We start from the raw sequence: 22,506 nt of genomic DNA, 5'->3' as shown, positions 1-22,506 counted from the left end.
AAATAAACAGGTGTAATCAAGGAAGGACAATGGATTGGGAAGATACAGCCCCAAAGCATCTGTGTTTGTAACTACACTTCAGTGTTACAAATAAAAGGTGACTTTTACTGACTGTACAGTTCAGTGAGAAATTAGTCTATTGTTCTAGGGGTTAGTCAGTCAGCTGTGAACTATAGGGTAGCAAAAGTACACAACCCCTATAATGAACACACTTGTTGCAAATTCACTGTAAAATGTATACTGAGTTGGACGGTATAAGCAATAGCCTTAATTTTCTTTTTAAATACATGATTACTGGTTTACACACAGTAAAGCAGCTGCCTGTGGAAAGCATGTGTTGTAGAAGTACATGGGCAAATTTGTTGGAGAATGGCAGTGCAATGTATGGCAGAACAACAGAGTTCTGAACTTGTCCTACACTAGCCCTCACCCCAGTCAGTGCATGGAATGACTATAAGGTGTCAGGTAACTAAATTTAGCCTAACTAGATTTAGGAGAGACCAAGTGGAAAGGCTTGTGTGTGCACACGCATATTTTTAACAAAATATGTATCATTCCAATTCCTCCCCTCCCCCCAAGTATCACTAAACCTAATACTTACACTGGTTTTTAATCTACTGAAATTTGAAAGTTTAAAAAAATATTTTCAATAGAAACCAAGATCTATTGTTGCCTACAGGCAGAACAGGTACGATACCATTCTGGCAAGAGGGAAGGGCAACAAAGTACATAAAAAACCTTTCAGAAGCATTGCAATTTGCATTGTTTCTAACTGGTTCTTTTCTGCACTTGTTAAGATGAACCCTGTTGCTTTTATATCTTTGCTTTAGAAAAGCAGTCAAATGTGTTTAATGCAACACTGTAAGATTCTCTCCAGTATCTCTGATACCACCAAGTGGTTAAAACTGGTAAAGTCAAGCCTTTGCCCTCAACTGGGCGTGTCCCCATCAGCCTAGCCAACTTCACTGTACTCGGAATGAATAGAAATGTGCAAATGCAACTTGGGAGAAATACAACTGGCCAGTTCTTGAATTAGGTCACAACAGATAAAAAATCGACTTTGCTCATCAGTGGTATGAGCTAGTATTCGAAAGGTTCTTCTCAAAACTTCCCTTGCTTAAAGACATTTATATCCCACCGTACATCATAACAGGGAAACGGTGAAGAGCTCAGTGCAGCCTGAACATTCAAGTAGTTTGGCAACTAAACTGACAAAGAGCCAGGGTAGGCCAGTAGAATAACTACCAACAATTATGTGCTTGAATCAGAACTCTCTCTAAAGCGAAGATCAAATCAGGTCCCAGCAATGTGAACATTTGCACACCCTCAAAATAGCAACTACAACTTAAAAAGTGAATGCCAGCAAGCAAAGTTAACAGCAGCTGGGATCGTTCTGCACAATGCCTACACTATCAAAGTAAACATGCTGTTGGTCCCTGTGTTAAAAATCATATTTGGGGAGCTTTTCAAAGCAAGCCGACAACTCAGAACTTTAATCCCAAGGCAAAAATAAAATGGAGCTATGATCACTGGGCCTTGGTTAAGATACCAACTGATACGCCAAATTTAGCAGGTAACCTGTAGATACCAGAAGGCACTTTTACTTACTGGTACGCTTTGACAAGCAAGATGTTTTATTCTAAAAAAAGCAGTTCAGAGTAGTTTTTTCTAAATCCCTCTGCTGGATTAGGTAACACATCACCACAAAGACGCGCCCATATTCTGAATTATCCTTGTCAATATGCACATTCATGTCATGAAAACATGTCTTCAGTCAAGTAGGTATTATGATCTTCTGAAAAGACAAAATGGCAGAAAAAACTACAAAAAATACCAATACTTTGACTAGACAACCACTAACCCAAGCCCCAACCATTCTGAGCACACAGCTACTACTTCATAGGATAAGTAATAACTAAAGTGCAACTTCAGGTACACATTTATGGGCAGCATGCTTCAAATTACAATTTTTAAAATAGATGTTATCCTCTGAAGTTGGGGGCAGGGTGCTTACAATGTAACTTGGTTTTAGTTAATGGCTGTCTGGATCAAATTTGAGTGCCTCTGCAGCAATCTGCCTCTTTTGTTCACTTTAAGAAGTAGGGAAGCAGTCACCCTATCTATGAATTAACCCTGTAGGTCAATCCTGAGAAATATGAAAGACAGTTGTAAACCCTGTTTTTTCCAGTTGCAAAATTACACATATTTCAAAGCAGTAGACAAGACTGCAGCTACACTAAACCCTGCACAATTTTTCAGCTTTGTTTGTACAAGCAAATATGAATCTAGGGAGCACAGATTTCCACTGGTTAATCCACCTCTGTTTAATTAAAGTTCACTACCTTATTTGGTAATTACAATTGGATACCAAACCTTAATTCACGTTAACAGAAGCAAGCTGTTGCTTTTTCCAAACCAGTTATTCCCTTCACATGATGTCAAATCTGTACATGAGTCTGGTTAGCATGGCGGTGTGTGTTATGGAGTCAGAAGGAAGGAATTTGCATGCATCCTTTATGATAGGGTTGTTTTTTTAAAAAAAAATGAGGCAGATGTGCAACACAGTTGTGGAAAATTTATAGATAAGCTATTCAATAGCCGCTATGCAGCTTACTGTACCAGGCAAGTTCTGTTGTTCTAAGAAAATACAGATATGGTAGAAAAAGTAAGAAAATGTTCACCACAAAACTAATAGTTACCACCACCAGTTAAAGTTATACACAAAATATATCTCTCAATACAGTGTTTACACTTTAGTCAACAAAATCTGTGGTAGGAATGGAATCTAGGCAGACAGTTTTTTCAGAGCTATTTCCTTCAGTTGCCACCGTCAATCCAGGATCTGGTTGAATTCCTTCTTCTGCTCCATTGGTAGAAATCCCCAGCTTCTCATGGGAACTGAGTGTGCATGACTGCAACACCCGTACAGCCAGATCAACATCCGCTTCCCTTACAGCAACCTGTTCTTTAAGGACTTCCACCTTCTCATTCAGCTCATTTCTCTCTGTTTGAAGAGCCCTGCACAGCTTTTCCAAACGCTCGAGTTTTATCTGAAAGCCTTTATATTCTTTATCTTTAACTGTTTTCTGCAGGAAACAAAGATTACACATGATGAGGGTGACTTCCATGCAACATAACTTTGCAGAACCATTAGCAACCAACTGAAAACACGCTTAAATTTACAACTTGCACAAGAAACCTTTTAAAGCGACGCTTCTCAGGATGCCCATTTAGTGCTTAACCAAATCCATTCCCCCCGTCTCCTCATCTCCCAACTATTTTAAAAATATTTGTTTGTGGGACACACTCCTTCCTTCCAGTTAGGTAATACTCTACTCAGTAGAACTCATCCTCCAACTTTCAGAAGCGATTTCAAGGCAACTAAATTGTTAAAGCATTCACTGGAAGCTGTAATGAAAGCAGTCCAGGCAAACAGAGCTTTTGCACAGCTTTCCAAGATGGTTGATAATGCCAACTTCCACTTCATCTAACAGTCTATTCACCAATGTGATGGTCACATATCTGTAATAGAAATGTCAATAAGTGTTATCATTTTCTGAAAAATCTAAAGCCTCTCTCCAACGATCTGGTACAAACTGCACTTACTGTGCTTTGCTTTTCAATAGCTGGGTAGGTAACAGCTAGCCCTGCTTTGCTTCTCACAGCCTATGAAGTTACACAAATTAGCTACTTGGAAGAGATTGAAAACCAACACTCACTTCTTCGGCCATTTGCAGAAGAGCTTTGTTGTTGTTTTCCCATTTTGTACGCCAAACTATTGTCTCTTTTTCCAGTTTCTTAATCTTCTTGGTCATCTAAAATGTAATAGTAATGTTAAACAATATGACTTTTCAACCCTGCCTGAATACAAACATTTCTTTACTTATAAACTTCACCAGTCCCTCAGTTCCAAAAGAAGTAGTCACATTAGTCTGTTGCAGCAAAAACAAACAGCAAACACACAGCAGGGTGAAGGAGCCAAGGAATACAGGAAGTGAAGGCCGAAACGTAGTGATGTAAACTTCAAAATCTAATCATGCTAAGCTAGTTATCACCAGTAATGAGAGAGAAGTCTCAGGTTTCATTAAGGTAGCTAACGCTTAAAATGAGATAAAAATCCCAAATTCCTGCTCAACCCAGAGCACAGGATAGTGTGAAACCTTATGAATCTCAATTCAGCAGTTTCTTCCTTATTAGCTATGAGGGATGGAAATTTGCAATAAATATTCTAAACTTAGGGATGGTACATGGACCAAAGTAATACTTTAACCTAGCAATACTGTCACTCCTGTAACACAATGAGCCAAGCAGAAATCTCTTACTTATTTAGAGCAGTTCAATAACACTTTTTCTTCAAAGAGATCCGAAGTAACATATAGAAAATCCTCAGAAATACAGCAGCCAATGGATACAACATCATTTTAAAAAAACACACACAACAAAACCCACCCACAAACATATCTTGGGCTGGTCCAGGTCCATCAAGTTTTAAAAGGGACTGTACTTCTGCCTCATTATGCACACCTGATTGCTGTGATGCCACACAGGATTTTTAGCCAGGACACTTTTACCCAGGACATAGCGCCCAGGCCGAAGGAACCAGCAAACAACTTTACTTACACCATAACCTCAACTGTGCAAAAAGGGGTGAAACCAAGTCTCCAAAAAATCTGACATCACAATCAAAAAGTCTGACAAAGGATTGACAGTTGTCATCATGAACAAGTTGAACTACATATAGGAGGCTGAGACAGCTTTCCCATACCATATTTTACAAGCCAATATCCTTAGTCCCACCAAGAATACCAGGAAGAATTAATTAAAATAATGAAGGAATTACTTAGAAGTACATAAGAACGAATCTGGATACAACCCAGGAACCTTCTATGCTTTATCTAAAATACACCCGAATGACAAACCCAGGGTGCCCCATCATTACTGACACAATCACCATACGAGGGCCTGGCTGTATGGACTCTTTCATTATGTCCCATGCCATCAGTACCCCAGTTAGTCAGATACTTCAATCCACAGGGACTCTTCCAATGAATGCCATCTTGGCCACTATGGACAGTGAGCTGTTATATACCAGTATCTCCCACAAAGACAAACTAAATGCCATCAGGAACATTATCCCTGATATTAAAACACATCTTGCTACTAAATTTTGTCACTTGGTGCTTATCCATAATTAATTCACATTTGGCAACAGCTTGCACCTTAAAGTTAATGGCCCAGCAATCAGCACTGGCATTGACCGCACAGTACGTGAAATATTAATGTCTCACAGCAGTGCTTCCTCGGCTCTTACATGCTAACACCTTTCCTGCACCTGAGAGTTCTCAGCAACATTTTAATCATCTGGACACTTGGAAGGAAGCACAAAAGATTCCACAAGGACTTCAGTTGTTTCCATCCCATTACCATCCTTAGTGTGGACCGGTCCACACAACAGGTTCTTTTTCTGAACACCACTGTACAACTATGTGATGGACACATAAGAACCACCAACCCCAATACATCTACACACGTTCAGAAACCACACCGAACACAGTACAACATCCATTGCCATAGGACTTGCAACCTATGATTCTAGAACTAAATATTGCTTAGTACTGAACCAAATATGGTTCTTTAACATGTCAGTAATGAATATTTTCAGTTTTGCAAATAAGACTCCTACTGGCTCTGATGATTACTTGCTCTGAATTTTGATGTAGTTTAGCTCTTCAACTATAAAAAGCTGGTGATCCCCACACCATGTACTATGTTGCATTTGCTTCAGTGCCTTACACAGGGACACATACATGGAGGATTTTCAGTCATTCCTAAGATTAAAATACCTATCCAATGATGTAAAGAAACAGACCAATAAAGCCAGACTAGTGCCTAGACATAACCTACTAGTAGTACTGAACTCACACATAGTGGCTACTCATGAAGTAATACAACATTTTATTAACAACCAAACAGTGACTTCTAACACACCCGTGAATCCTATAAATGAGATATAACTACTGGTATATCTACGAAACTTAACACATTAAAAAATACAAAAATAGAACACACACATAAAAGTAGAGTATCCAATAGTGGCTGGTCGCCTATTTTCAATGTCCTTAGTAGTAGTAAGAATAACATGGTGTAGTCTCATCTGTTCATGTGCAAACACACAACAAGACGGACCATCTCCTCTAGAGGAGCTCATTGACAGGCGTATTGATTCTTGCCCAGTACATTTGTTAGTAGCTTCTGCTTACAGCTTTCTTTGTTCTGATATCCTAGCCAGGAACAAAGAAAGCTATAGTGACTAACAAATGTACTGGGCAAGAATCAATACGCCTGTCAATGGAAACAAGAATATTGAAAACAACTGAAGAAATGTTTTATACAGGTAGAAGATTAAGGGACTAGAACAACTGTACTATGGGGAGCGGTTAGGACGCTTAGGGCTGTTTAGCTTGGAAAGAAGGCGGCTAAGGGGAGACATGATAAGAGGTCTATAAATTTATGCATGGTTTGGAGAGAGTGGACAGGGAGAGGTTTTTCTCCCTCTCCCATAATACTAGAACACGGGGTCATCTGCTAAAGCTGGAGAGAGAGAGAGATTCAAAACAGATAAAAGGAAATATTTTTTCACACAACGCATAGTTAAATTGTGGAACTCCCTGCCCCAGGATGTGGTGATGGCTGCCAGCTTGGAGGGCTTTAAGAGGGGAGTGGACATATTCATGGAGGAGAGGGGTATTCATGGTTATTAGTTAGAATGGATACTGGTCATGCTGCATACCTATTCTCTCTAGTATCAGAGGAGCATGCCTATTATTTTGGGTGCGGTGGAACACAGGCAGGATGGTGCTGCTGTAGTCGTCTTGTTTGTGGCTTCCTAAAGGCACCTGGTTGGCCACTGTGTGAACAGACTGCTGGACTTGATGGGCCTTGGTCTGATCCAGCAGGGCCTTATGTTCTTAAGATAAATGTAGTAAATGCAAGATGGTATCTTCATCACAACAGTGCCTTCCTGGATTGCTTCTTACTTCTATGCCCTAGCCCCTTTATGAAAACACCCCTCTGAACATTTCTATTTTGCGCATTCTGTGGAATGACAGAAGTGTGGGAGCCTGTTGCACTCTGTACTTCCTGAATTTCATGGTCACTTGACTCTGGTATTTGGCATTATTCTTTCTATAGGCAGCATAAATTACATCATGGAGAAAATTTATCCACTGCATCTGAACAAGCAGGTTCTAGTCCACAAAAACCTATGCTGGAGTAAAATGTTAGTCTTAAAGTGCCACAGGATTCTTATGTTCAGCTGAATCCTTAAATCACTGCAATCCATTGTTTAAGATTTCTTAAACAGCAGGGAAAGAACGTTAACCTTTTTTCCTGACTTTTCAAAAGAAGATACCTAAACACTTCTTCCGATGGAAATGAATATATCAAATCAGGTTCGTCGATAGATACGCAAAATTTAACAGCTGACTAATATCAGGTAATTCAATTCCGTAGTTCCCACTGTAGGCTGGTGAAATGAGGAAAATAAAAAAAAAGCCTTGTCACTTACGTACCTTTTCCATCTCTTGTCTGAAAGTTGTAAAAAGTTCATTACTTTTTGCCATTGTTGTCTGGAACTCCTCAAATTTGTCCATGTAAAGAGAAAGCTAAAGGGAAAAATACTTAAGTCTTCTACATTATCTGGTTATATCCAAACTTTGCAGCTTAACCACCTATGCACGCATTCTCAATACCACCTTAAAAATTAATGTATGATCTGTCTCAATGTCAAGTTCAAGCAAATCATTCATTTCCCCAGATCTTATCTGAGAAGTGATGAAAAGCAACACAAAGTGAAAACACACCATTTTGCATTTTGGAATTTCTTACAGAAGGACAAGTATGGTAGAGGGGAAGTACTGATGGAACACAAAATTAAAAAAAAAACACAAAGTAAAAAATTCATGAGTGGCAGGGCTGTGAACAATGAAGATATTCCATTAGACATTCATCTAAACTTCAAATTTTCAACACAGACTTCAGACAAATTTTTCAGCAGAATCCTTAGGATAAATCACACTGCCAGCAGATTCAATGCTAGAAAACCAGACAGCAAGACAAACTGCACTGCTGAACCATCACCAATCAAGACCCCCCCTCCCTCATATTACAGGTATGACATCTGCAAGAGCTAAGTAAGTGAGGTAATTATGGACTGCAGAATTCCCTTTCTATGAAGCATAGGGCCTATGTAAAAACCATAGTGGAAAATGATGGCAAATAATTTAGTAATATAAACAAAAAAGAAATTTTAGAAATAGTAGCAGTGACAAGAATTCAATTTAGGTAGGACTAAAGCAAACTGAATACTAAAGGCTGATGCCCAATACCAGTTTTGCTGCCTTGCAACAGAGGTTTATGCTGACTTTGTGAACAGATTAAATACTTGGAAAGCATGATTTTGGCAACTTGTTTATCATGACACCGCAGAGCAGCTAGGAATATAATAAGTTGAGAATGGGTTTCGGAAGCCTCAGCACCCCAACTAAAAAGCCACCCTGTGGAGCACTAATGGTCGTATACATCTGTCATAAACACCACCTTAGAGTGACACAGAGTATAGACAATACTAACACAATAAGATAGGGAAAAACATGGAAAAAAACCTAAATCTAAACTGCACAATGCTCTCTAATACACTGTTTTATGAGAATATTTTTAATTTTAGTTTCAGAAAGCATTCCTAATGGCAAGAGAAAAATTCATTTAGTCAACCAACATGCCAGTAACAGAGTCATTAACATCAAGGGAACACCTAATGCAGTTAACATGTATAGGCAGACTTTAGTTTACCTGCTGTTTTAATTGGGTTTCTTGTTGCTTCATCTGTTCACATTTGTGTCTGGACTCAGTAGCTTCCTTTAAGAACTAAAGAAAAAAAAATACTGTATCCTTTCTATAATATTTTGGAATATCTGACAACGTATCACCCACATCTTCTTATTCTGACTACTACGTAACAAACAAGTTTATTTCAAAGTTATTTACTACCTGAAATTTGTACACTACTCACTTTTCCAGTTTCAAAACTAACAGGAAATAGTTATATATTTAACTGACACTGTCTCTTCATTTTAAAAGTTTACCTGAAGTGTTCTAATACAAAAAAAGGGGCAACAAGTCACACCATTACAAATGAACGCCATCCTGTTCAGGAGGAAATGTTATATTAACTGGTATTTGTTTTGACAACTCTTCAGTTTTTTTCACTTAGCAGATGCACACAGTAGTCTGGTTTTACTTAACAGGGCAACCTAATGAAGAGTTATTGCAGTCTAAGGCTACTGATTTCAATGGTCTTAGACTGAAATAACCTGCATAGGATTATACTGCAAGTTAGCGGAAAGATCTGCTTTGAGGTTACGTACACTAGGGATCTCACAGTATCTGAAACTGTTTTTTAATTTTACTACAATATTGTCTTTCACTTAAAGTGACACATTTCTGTAACTGTGTTGTACTTTTAGCAATGAGAGAATTTTCATTTAAATATTTTGAAATTCATTACATATTCTTCAATAAAAATGCACAAGGAACAGTACGTTTAACATCTTCACATTCAGAAAGCTGATGGCTGTCCACGCCATCAAGATTTAACAAGCCTATATGTGAAGTGGCAGCCAGAGAGCAAGAGGAGCTCAGTTGTTGGAATGGAGTTTTGCTGTATTCTTTTTCATGATACAATCACCTTCATCCTCTCCTGCTCCAAAAAAAACAAAAAACAAAACCAGCTTCTAAGGGATGTGGTATAGAAGGAATCAGCAGGCATCATCTTCCCATGTTGTTGCATGAGCAGCACCATATCACACAAGAGGCTGTGGCAACAACAGGGAGGCCGCAAGGACTCATTCTGCAAGTGGAGCTCCACACACAGATCTGTAAATTCAATCTTTCGCCTCCAACAAACTCAAAAACAAGATTTCTTAAGATCAAGACTAAGCATTACCAAGGCAGGCACTTATTGCTAAGTGGCAATAGGAATTTACTCAGCAATTTGATTTCCTCCTACCCAATGGGTTTATTAAAGATAGGGAGTAATGGGGTTATACAACGGGGGTTGGGCACTGACTAGCATTTCCGAAGATGCAAGCCCACAGAGCACGGTTTGCCAAAATGCCCCCTCCAGAAATCCTGTTTCTGGGGGAGAGGGGAGGCATTTGAAGGGGACATCTAGTTTTGATCCAAGCTTGTGGGCATAAATACTACCCAGATATATTCAAATAAAGCAATTTCCAATTTGTGTTAGTACCACTGTTTGGTGTCTAAAATGTGCTTCTGTATCAATTTACTAACTGAAGGGGGGGAAAATTGTACCAGAGTCTTTACTGTATTCGACTACGCTGCTCAGTTAAGGGTAGTGTGTTCAGTTGGGGCAAGGCATGTTGCACCAACACAAGAGGTTGCTATGTTGGCCGAAGAGCCTGCTATGCTGACTGAATATGTTGCTTTTAGCTGAGTAAAAGGATACAGCCAGGACCAGATACAGCTTAGGACCGTGTTGGCGAACCTATGGCACGCGTGCCACTTCTGGCACGCGTAGCCCTCTCTGCCGGCACGCGCGGTTCCTCCAAGCCGCTGGCCTTTCCGGCTCTGCCCCTCCCCGGATGGGGGAGGCTGTAGCCCAGGGGTGGGGAACCTCCGACATCACTGGCGGTGGCGGCGAGGCCGAGCCGGGCGGGGGATCCTCCTCCTGCTGCTGTTCACCCCGGGTACGTGGGAGGCGGCCGGGGGGGCCCAGCCCCGTGCACAGGCGAAGGGCGCGGTGGCAGGGCTGGTGGCTGGCGAGCCGCGGGGCAGGAAGTCAGACGGAGGCTCTGGGGTGCCTCCTTCCCCTCCCTCGCTGGCAGCGGGCCCGGCTGGGCAGGGGCAGCTGTCAGCAGGGCAGGACACCGAGCCTCCGCGGGAAGGGAAGGGTCTCCCAGCGCCCATGCGCTGCGGGCTGTTCTGCGCACGCGCCCCCCTTCTCTGCTGCCAGCTGAGGGGTGTGTGTGTGTGTGTGTGAGAGAGAGAGAGAGAGAAGCGGGAAGGCTTTCCTGTCTCTGGCCATTCATGCATGGGATGTTTTGCCTTGGATTTGCCGCTCTGTAGATGCACATTTTCCCCATCCAAATTCTCAAAAATCATCAGTAAGTCCCCATGCAGAGTTTTGAGAATCCGGATGGGGAAAATGTGCATCTGGAGAGTGGCAAATCCAAGGCAAAACCTCCCATGCATAAATGGCCTCTTTCTTTCTCTGTCTCCCTCTGTCCTTTTCTTTCCCTACTTTTCTTTCTCTCCCTCGCTCCATTTCTTTCTCCGTTTCTGTCTCTTTTTCTTTCTTTCTCTCCCTCCCTTCCTTCCCTTTCCCCCTTCCCTTCCCTTCCCTTCCTTCCCTCCCTCCCTCCCTCCAGCGGCTTCTCAGGCGCCCTCTGGGTTTGTGCGGGTGGAGGGGCGTGCAGTCCTATTCCACCTTTGAAGTGCCCACAAGCCATCCTCCAAACACCTTTCCATTTGTCTTGATATGTAGAGAGAAAACACTAAGGAACTAGTTGCCAATCTCCAGGTACTAGCTGGAGATCTCCTGCTATTACAAGTGATCGCCAACCAATAGAGATCAGTTCCCCTGGAAAAAATTGCCACTTTGGCAATTGGACTCTATGGCACTGAAGTCCTTCTCCAAACCCCGCCCTCCTCAGGCGTCACCCCAAAAACCTCCCACTCATGGCGAAGAAGAACTTGGCAACCCTAGCCTCTCCCTCTGGGCCCCCTCTGGGGGTGGTATTCAAGTTAAATTGCTGCATTGGCACTCGGCGATAAATAAGTGGGTTTTCGGTTGCAGTTTGGGCACTCGGTCTCTAAAAGGTTCACCATCACTGGCTTAGGACCAGATACACTTACGAACTCCCTTTCTCTCTGATGCTTTTCTTCAGCTTCTTTTATGAGCTGTGTCGTTTGCTGAAGCTTAGCATCCACCAGCTGCTGTTGTAGTTCCTTATGCTTGAAGACTTTGTCCATATGCTAGAGGGAAAAAAAAGAATATTAGAGCTTAGAAGCTATAATAGTGTTTTGTTCCTAACCAGGAAAAAAACACTATTATATAGCAGAGGCATTCTCATTTTACTGGGTATTATAATTGTTGATAGTCACCAAGGCAAACACAGAAGCCTCGACAATACTATAAAAGTTGATTGTTTGTGGCCAAAGGCTATCAAAATCAGTAATACAAAACCCAGTCATAAATAATAACATTAAAACAGTCTTACCAAAAAAAAAAGCTAATAATTAAATGCATTAAAGACCATGATTAAAAGCAGCTTTAACCCGGATTTTCTTGGCTGCTAAGGCAAAGAGTGACACTATAGGAAACAACTGGATCAGCGACTGAGAGGAGAAAGAGCAGCTTCTCTGGATCTGAAAAAAGATTTAGGCCCTGTAGAAACCTAGACAAACTACAAATAATCGGAACATAGACATGGGTTTAGAACATATACTGAAATGCTAAATCCTGATGACACTGAAGAAAAGTGGTTATAAAGAAATTAAGATTGCAATCTTATGCAAAGTTATTCCATTCAAAGCCAGTTATTTTAACAGTTCCTGAAGATGGGCTTTAAAAAAATGGAGATCTACCTGAACCATATTCAGATATAGCATTTGTGGTATTCAAGCAGCAAATGCTGAGACAGATATAGAACTGGTCACTAAAATATCAGTAGTAAAATGTAGCTGGCAATATTAGATAAAGACAACAGAGGATGCAAGCATTGGTCCTTTATCTGTTCTAATCTGCCTAACATTCTACATAGGATGAAGACAAAAGGCAGAGACTGAACCCCCTTCTTCCTTTAAGAGATCTTTAAGAGATCTCTGCTAAAATAGTGTTTTTTTCCTGGTTAGGAACAAAACACTATTATAGCTTCTAAGCTCTAATATTCTTTTTTTTCCTCTAGCATATGGACAAAGTCTTCAAGCATAAGGAACTACAACAGCAGACCTTCTTCCTTTAAGAGATCTTCATGTGTGAGTGACATGTTGTCAAGTCGCTTCCAACTTTTGTTGACCCTATGACTGAGGGCCGTGGCTTCCTTTATTGAGCCATCTCAGAGAAGCTCATACTGCTGTGTTTTGCCTAGTTCTAATAAAAAGCATGGCACTTTTAAAACAGGATCAAATTTTAAGCCATTGCTAAAATCCACTGGAGGTGAAAAGCCCATCACTAGCTGGAAAAACACACACACCAAAAATACTGCTGAGTCAGTATTTGCAAGAAGCAGAGCATACAAGTAATGCTTCTACAAAGCAAGTCGTTGCTCTAGGTTGAGGTAAGCACATTTTTCTCCTATGAATCGATAAGTCGCGCTTACACTTGTAACTAGGTTTTAAATGGCTGCTACTTGCCTGTAGCTAAGAACTGATTCCTAATTAATAATGGAAGCATTGTTTCACAGCCAAGAAACTACTTACTGAATTAGATTTGAAATTTACGAGTAAACATATTTAGGCAAGATAACCAGAAATGGTGGTGATGTCCCAAAATGAAATACTAAATGTTATTAGAAATGGACTGAAGAACAGTAAAAATATGACCAAAGTTCTATAGGATAAAGATGAAGGACACAGAACTTACATGTAAACAGCCAAATATACCTACATACTTTTTATCCTGCCCTTCTCAAGAACCTCAGGGCAGCATATAGGGTTCTCTCTACTCCAATATAACCTTACAAAAACCCAGTGCAATAGTTAAGGCTAGAAATACGAGACCCCGCCCAGGGTCACCCAGTGAACTTCATGGCGGAGCCTCCTGGGTCACAGTCCAACTGACTGTTCATAGAACCAAGGTTAAAAAAAACATTTAAAAAGCCTATCTAGGTAGAGATATAGAATGAGTTTTCCATTTTGTTGTTATAGACTGTGAACAGTCAATTTGCTATGTTAATGGCTGAGTATAGCGGATTAAGGCAGAGGTTACTAACCTTTGTGGTATGGTGACTCGCCAGTAAAATTTACTTGGTATGCTAACTTTTTCGATATGATGACCCACCAGTCCACATTTATTTGGTATGGTGAACCATCAAGGACTAGCCCAAGGTTTTTTGGAACCCTACCAAACTACGACCTTTGCACCCATCTAGTTCAGCATATCATTTTCTACAGTGGCTAACCAGATGTTTCTGAGAAACCATCAAACATCTCACAAAAGGTGGAGCTACCCCCACTATGAACCCCTAGCAAGTGGCATTCTGACATAACACAGCCTTTGGATATGGCTCTGACCATCCTCTGCTTCACCGTTGCTTCCTCTAAATCAACTATCTATACAGTGAAGAAAAAATACCAACTCATGTATGTTGTGGAAGATACTGTTTCCAAAGTCAGATCTTGGTTTCCAAAAGAGAGCCATGGAAAGGGCAGGGGTGGCCAGTACAAAGGGCTGGTCCACAACCCACTTTCAGAGGTGTTGCAACCCACTTCTGGCTCTGACCCACAGGTTAGGAAACACTGGCACAGATAACTTACTTCTTCTCGCAGTGCATACTGTTCTACGAGTTTCTTCAGTTTCTCTCCCAACTCAACATTTTCTTGGCGCAGCTTTGCATTGTGTATACCATGCTGTTCCAGCTGAGCCTGAATTTCATTCAGTGTGATCTGGAAGTGTGCAGTTGCTTCTTTGCGCCTCTCCTCCTCTTCACGAGCTTGCTGCATGTTCTCTTCCTTTTATCCAAAGAGATTCAACAAAGGCAAAAAAGGCAAAAAACAAATACAAAATGAATTCCTACTTCTAGCATCTAATAGGTCAAGCTTGATAAGAGATAAATATTAAATTTCATAATTGTAGCATTATTAAATCAGGATCAACAGAAAACTTTAACAGTCCCATCTGTGCAATCTTGAAGAATGCAGCTGAGATTGACAAACGGGAGCTCATGTACAGTGTTGCTGCTACTCAAGTCATTTTTTTCTGTGATACCTGCATATCAATGGACATATAGTAAAAGCCTATCCAGTATTATAGCTCTCAGTCCAAGCAATCAGGGTACAGCTTGGAATGGCAGATTTGCTATCTGTTGAGGGGCCAAAACTAACACCAGACTGGCATACTCTCCTTCCTCTCTTCTGGCTGCATCAAAGCAAAAGCAAAGTAAGAGGAGCCCCTAAGGCAGGGGCATCAAAGATCCGCCCCCTTGAGCATGATTATCCAACTTGCGAGGCAGCCACTCCCCTGCCACCACTCTGGGCTGTAGACTTTGCGAGGGGACCGGCAAGGTGAGCTGCCGACGGGGCGTCTCTTTTCTTGCACTCACCCCCAGTCTCTCCGCTCAGCAATGCGAAACCCCTCCCACTGGGAGAGGCTCTGGGTGACCTCGGTCTAGTGGGTCAGCCTCAGCCTGCCCTGGGAGTCGTGGGTGGGCTACAAACTGTTGCTGGAGTGTCCAGATCCCACTCACAATTGTTTCATGGGTCGATGTGCTGGGTGGAAAGGGAGGAATTTAGAAAGTCTCTGCTTCCCTCCCTCTCTCCCTGAGGAATTGTTCGGCCGCCGTGCAGCATCTTTCCCTGCAGATGTGAGAAAGCCAAGGCGGCAGCCTCTCTCCAGGTACCAGCGGTGCTCTCTTGCTGATGTGAGCAGCTGCCCAGCAGAGCTGAACAGGGAATGGAGGTGAGAGCCAAGAAGCCCACACGGCTGCTCTGCCTCCTCACAATTCAGCGCCGCACTCACTTCCTCCCTCTGCGCAGCCTAGCAGTGCTGCCACAGGAACAGATGCAAGGGTGGAATGGGGGGGGGGAAGGAAAGTGTGTTTGCACACTGGAGCTGGCCGCTGAGCCTGCAATGTCTCGGCCCATGGACAGAATTACTTTATCTTGTTGCTGATTGGTTACCGCCCAATAAAGCAGGATTTTTCAAGTCTCTTTCTTCTCTTCCATTGCATTGTCTGCAAAGCAATACTGAGCAAGTTTACTCAGAAGTAAATCCTATTGAGCTAAAGGGAGCTTACTCCCAAGTAAAAGCAATTAGGACTGCAGCCACAGCATTTATGAAAAAAAATGTGATAAATTTGGAGAATGCAGAAGCTTGCACACCGTTTGGTGTTATTTTAGCTGGCCCTTATTTTGGCTGCTTTTGGTTTTTGCCTTGCAATCCTGCAGCTGCCTGCCAACTCTTAGGAAAGAAGGTATTTTGTTGTGTTCTGTCTACTGTATTTCTGGAATGTGCCAACCCCAAGATGTGCTGTTCCTTGCACTTTTGCCCACTCTGTTGACCACTGACCCAGAACACCCCTCCCATAGTCTTCCTCTGAAAAATTCCATCCCATACTCTAGGTCAAGGGTCCTGGAGACTGCCATTCCAGTCCCAGAACACTTCTTCTACCAGTGGCTGTGATTCCACCCTGGGGGCTGTCATTCTAGACTGAGAATGCTTCTTTCCTTCCAGTCCTGACCTGACAAGCCCACAGTGGGATTGCCAGCTGAGGCAGCCATCCCTCCCGAGTCCCAATCTTAAGTAAAAAACAAAGTAAAACATAATATCATTAATTGGCTTCACCTGTGTCTTGGATAAAGTTTGTATCTCCGGTACCCGGGATTAAATTTTATGTTACATATGGCCTGGCCCTACGAAGTAACATTTATGTCATATCCGGCCCTTGTAACAAATAAGTTCAACACCCCTGCCCTAGGGCATCTAGCTTACCATGCAAGCTAGAAATGCAGTGGCAGGCATCAGCACAGAAGCTTAAGCTCTTCTGCTGACAGGGTGACCCCCTATACTGTCAAGAAGGGAAGCATCTCTCATAATTTTGGACATCATATTGATGACCAGTTTCCATAGTTAGAATAGTTGTAATGAAAAGGATGGGTATGCCCTAAAGAAGTAACTTATTTCATGCATATACAAAGGCGGACTGAAGCTGAGGTTTATGTCTGTAGTCACTGCTTCCTGTCTTAAGGTTGGGGAGGGAGTGCAAAAAGATTAAGGGTTCAAACTACTAGATTATAAATGGCATGATTATAGAAACACAGTTCCTACTATGGGAGGGAATTCTGGGCAGTTACCCACAATCAGAGCCAAGCAGCAACTGCACCAGTTGGTATAATTTTGCACTGCAACCAATTTACCCAACACCAGCCTGGCCCAAGTTCTGTTGCAATCCAAAACCTCCTCCAACTCTTTGGCAATTCAGGGAAACAATTGTCCTTTCTATTGCCAGTAGAAGTCCCTTGTATCAACCCTTTAGAAAACATCACGGATGCAGTATTTCTGATCACTACCTAGTCTACACTATCTTGTATATTGTTGGCCATTTCCACATAGACGACAGTACTTCTATGGTCCTATGTAAACTGAAGGCTCTGTGACACAGCAGCTGCAAGAACATATTGCATTTAACAGAGGTGTATACCTGGACAAAATGTACTGAAACCAGTTATGTGTTGCCAGTGGAAAGCATCTGCTGATGCAGATCTTTCCTGTCTCCCCCTTTCCCCAGAAACCTCTGAAAAGTTGATGCTAGAGGTCATGAGAGTTACATGGGAGGTCATAAGAGTTACATGGACAACATACACAAAGGCCGGGGAGCAGTCATGAAGAGGGGGGAGCCAGATGAAATCATCTTCACATCACTCTTGTGCCAACAGAGTTTTCAAACAGGAACAAGGGTAACTACAAACACCCACCCTCTGGGGTGAGTGGCTGTATGTCCGTGCATGTCCTGCAACCTCAATCATCATCTTTTCAGAGGTCTCAGTGGAGTGCAGAGAAAAGGGGGAGGGAACAATAGATCTCTGTTCAGGACCCTTGCATTTCATTGGATACAATCCAATAAAAATAACTGATGGCTAAAGTAAATGCATAAACTCCTTCAAAAGAGCAATGATTAGCTAAACGTTTCCTCCCTGGACTCCCAATATAACACCCCTGCCTGTATAGCACAAAGTAATCATTCGTTAACATCAGGCCCGGAGGCCATTTAAGGCCAGCGAAATCATTTGGTCTGGGCCCTTTGTGGGTCCTGGCAGATCTCTAGCTCAGAAGGATCTAAGACTGGTAATCCGCCCCCTCCAGCGGACAGGAATAGCCTCTATTCAAGGTGGATGTGAGTTTGTTTTGCTGAGAAAAGGAACCCTTTTTCCCTCTTGCAGAAGAGTCGTCAGCTATGGAGCTGATAGGACTGCTCAAGAAACTGTGTTAACCCTTTCCCACCCAGGCCATGGAGAAACATATTCCCTCTGTACTACAAGAGGGCTGGGGGCGGAAGTGGCGACAATGGAGGGGTTAAGGGGGGCAGGGCCAGAATGCGCATGGGGGGTTCTTAGCCAGTGTGTCCTCATTTCACCCTTGCAGGAGAATGCGGCCCCGACCATGTGGAGGAGCAACTCCGGCGTGCAGCTGGACATCTACGCCTGGCTGGTGCAACAGACCATCCTGTGCCACCAGGTGGGTGAGTGCACCACTGGTTGGATGCCTGCCTGCTTGCTCATGCTGGGGGTGTCATCTGGAGCAGCTGCCTGCTGGGGCTTGGTTGGCTAATTTTTAAATTGATAATTTTGTATGGCCCGCAAATGATGTTATAAATATCCAAATGGCCCTTGGCAAAAAAAAGGTTCCCCACCCCTGTGATCACCAGTCTTCTTTGTTATCAACTAATGTCAAGGAATAATTAGAAAGTAATGCCAAGTACCTTGTATTTCCATTCGTTTCCAGTTCTCGTCTGTTTCCTATTTAATATGTTGTACAGATCAGACAATATAATACATATCATTAATTCAAACAAAGAAAAAGTATGTAAATTTATATTTTTCTTTGTTTGAATTTACTCTATTATATGTACTGTTAATATAAAATAGATTAAAAAATAGGAAGTTACATGGCTATAAACCAGGGGTTTACAACGTGGTGCCTGTGGGCTCTATTTTTTAATTTTTAAATATGTTGCTTTGGCATTAGCTGCCACCACAGCACAAGGATCTTCACTGTGTGACTAAAGGTAAGCCGCGACAGCCATTTTGTGGCTGGCTTCACCTCCTGCAGCAGCCATTTTGTGGCTGCATCCACCACACTGTATCAGAACTCCAAAGGTACCCGCAGGCTCAAAAAGGTTGGGGACCCCTGCTATAAACTTTTAAGAGTAGTCAACATTATCTCAAACTGACCTTTATAGTTTTATTATGGCGCTGAAGCTCACGACAGAGAGATTCCAGTTTGCTGCGCGCTAGGATGGCCTTGCTATGCTCACTCTGCAAGTGAACCTTCTCTTTCACAACTTGAGCCTGCTTCTTCTGCAGCACCTTCATCTGCCGTTGAACATTTCGGCTTTCCTCCAACTAAAAAAGAAAAATAAAGAGGGGTCAAAAAGCAAGCGATATTTTGTAGCCGATCAGATTTATTAATTTAAAAACTGCACACTGACAACTAAAACCCACAGTCTGGGTTTGAATACTACCGCAGCTAGAAGCTCACAGCCTCAACATGCTATCAAAGTTTCATTCTATCACAGTTCCAGCCTATAACTAGCCATGATTGAAGATTGCAGCTAAATCCTACTGCAAAGACTGGCCAAGAGCTTCAATATTTCCTAGACACCCAATATTTCCTAGACAGTCCTGGTTACTTCTAAACCCTGAAGTGCAACTCCAAGTGTTCTCTTTCCACCAAGCTGGTCACTGTCCTTATCTTTATAACCACAAAGCTTGATTACTATAACAGTCCACTGGGGCTGAACCCAAAGACTTTGTGGAAGCCATAAACCAGCAAGGAACAAAGAAGCATGCTTAATTGTGAGGCTGTGCTGCCAAAGGCATGGGTGGTCTAAACGGACATCCTGTCTGCATCTCCATCTAAATTCAGTGTTAGTTTTCCTGCAGAATGTTATGATTTAGACTCCACAAACTTATAAAGGGTCTGTTTCCTGCCGATGGTTCTATTAGGAATTAACAGCCATAACATAAGGGAATACAGAGACAGGCCCACTGATGCTTCTTTCTAACTTCAGAATTACCTTCTGTGAGGTCTTCCATATACTCAGCATTTTTTTAAATGCAGCTATATGATCCCATATGCATCAAGACAGGATATGTCCTTTTCTATAAAAGAGTTCTGAGCACACATGGCAATTCTTCACTGTACATGAAGTACACTTATTTGCCAATGAGGATATGGGTACAGTCATCACTGCATTTGAAACTGGCTTATGAATCATAGCTTCCCTTTGGATTTAAGCCTATACCATCTAGGCCAAAACAAATGTGAAGGCCGTATTTATGCACACTCCAATCAGAAAATAGGAAACAACACAGTTGTACCTCTTGCTTCCCTCACTTACATATCATATCCAAAGACAGTTAGGATTTAATTTCATTAAGTAAAATAGGGTCCCGCACAATTTTATGAGTAGCAACAGATCCAAAAGAATTCATGCACAAAAACATGTAGCTTGATCTCTAACATGCTCAAAATGCGTCTTACCAATTTAGTTGTTCTTATTTAATTCTCAGAGAAAGTACTTCATTCCACTTCTACATATCTATTAACATCTGAAGCAGTGCAGCAATTAAAAACTTTTGACTTTTATTGTGGCACATACCAGATCAGCATATTTCTTGCAGAGGGCTGCCAACTTTTCTTCTGGAGTGGCAAGAGTATTTAAAGCCTGCATCAGTAATAATACTTCTTTTCCTATGGACGATGCAGAAAAGTATAATATACTTCAGTAAGTAGCACCAAACAGTTTGGCTCTGAAGTTTCAGCACATAAATTAATTTATTATTTACAATTTCTCAACAGAGCTGTAAACTACTGCACAAGTATCAACAAAAAAAGAAACTTTGACACAGCACATAAATAAAAGCCTTGCAGTGCGACTACTGCAATACATGGTGAAGTATACCACTATAATTGCATGTGTAACAATGCCCAATGATTACTTGTTTCTACAAACATATATAACAGGTTGGATCCTATGCCTTGCCTTCCATCTTTCTTAGACCCAAAGACAATGCTGGGGGATCAGGGGAACTTTGTGGACAAAACCCCACAAAACATGGAGGATCTCAAAGGGGGGGGGGGAGATCAAGCAGAAATACAGTGGAACAAGCTTTCCAGAGGTGAAAATGGGCAGTTTTGCCCAGTTTCCCATCTTCACTCAAGCCAGTGGCATTCTGTCTGCAAGGATCCCCCAATGGAGTACTGGTCTTCTAGAGGAAGGTGGGGAAAGATCTACTACCATGAATACCTTCCGGTTTTGCTTTGCAGGCTCCAGTCCAGTATTAAAAAAGAAACATATTTTTATGTCTATGAATGTTGTCATTCTATTTATCATGCCCAATATTTATAAAGTAGAAAGTTTACAGAAATCAACGTTTTCTACTCAAATTCAGCATAACATTCCATACTTTAACAAAAGTAAAAATCCTTCCCGCATTGATTTATATTTGTTTTTCATATTTATAGCCTGCCCTCATTCCCAGTCAAACTGGGCTCAGGGCGAGTAACAACCTTTAAAACCACATAAAATAATAAAGCATCAATTTAAAACCCAACAATTATAACAATAAAAAAGATGGCATTCAGATAAAACGTAGTAGCCACTGTGGGCCGGTCAATCAGACTGACCCTCACAGATGACAGTAGTTGGGGGGGGGGGAAGAAGGGGAGGCCAGCATGGCTGCCCTCAGTTACAGGCCTGGCGGAATAGTTCCGTTTTGCAGGCCCTGCAGAACTCCTTAAGGTACTTTATTTATAGTCTGCCTTTCTTGCTTAATAAAGCACAGCAAGTATTTTTCCCTTCAAAGTAATAAGCAAAGTTCAATCAAAGCCAGAAGACAAAAGGATTAAATTTTTTACAAAGAAACTGATGATCTATTTCGAATCCGGGAGCATCAACAGCAGCTATTTACCCTCTTCTAGTACAACTACATACCTAAGGTTTTCTCTTTGTTTTTCTCAACTTCTGGGTCTTGCTGGCCATCAGGTGGGTCAATACGAGTTTCTTCTCTCCCAGGAGTCTCTTCTCGCAGATCTTCAGCACAGAATGCAGGTCCCAACAGCTTTCTGTTTCTGGCTATGTAATCCACAACCTCCTCCAATGCACCTGCATTTTCTGTGCCATCATAATTTGTTTCTGAACACTGCAGCATTGCATTCAGTCCTGTACACTTGCTGTTCATTAGCTCACAGATTTCTGGGTCTTCTGTAGTAAGAATTAGGCACTGCAGGAAAGAAAGAACTGTGTAAGCCATTTAATTAAAAAAAAGCTCTTTTTTGTTATATTATGACCTAAGACTATCCCAGATGTCTTTGCAAGAAAACGTGACAGGACATAAACAAGTCTCACACACTGTATAGAAAGAATAGCAAGTAACAAAACAGAGAAGAGCTCATGCCACTGTGCAACCATGTTCTGTGTGGCCTCTTACGACACAATTCAATTAGTTTACTTGAAAGTGACCTATCAAGTTAATTTTTAATATACA

General features: G+C 41.8%; 1 protein-coding gene across 1 annotated transcript; it reads right to left on the bottom strand.

Annotated features, from left to right (window-relative positions):
• Positions 1–2,537: 2,537 nt before the first annotated feature.
• TXLNG (taxilin gamma) lies at positions 2,538–22,199 on the bottom strand. Its single transcript, XM_056861749.1, has 9 exons — positions 21,954–22,199; positions 20,619–20,710; positions 19,189–19,359; positions 14,557–14,751; positions 11,935–12,054; positions 8,851–8,925; positions 7,572–7,664; positions 3,720–3,815; positions 2,538–3,086 (listed from the first exon to the last, which is right to left on the bottom strand). The coding sequence occupies exons 1-9, from the start codon at positions 22,168–22,170 to the stop codon at positions 2,754–2,756; spliced, it is 1,392 nt and encodes a 463-aa protein (XP_056717727.1). The 5' UTR covers positions 22,171–22,199; the 3' UTR covers positions 2,538–2,753.
• Positions 22,200–22,506: the final 307 nt, after the last annotated feature.

Source organism: Euleptes europaea, chromosome 16, assembly GCF_029931775.1.
Source record: "Euleptes europaea isolate rEulEur1 chromosome 16, rEulEur1.hap1, whole genome shotgun sequence".
Lineage (NCBI taxonomy): Eukaryota > Metazoa > Chordata > Lepidosauria > Squamata > Sphaerodactylidae > Euleptes > Euleptes europaea.
This window is presented reverse-complemented; position numbering and strand designations above follow the sequence as displayed.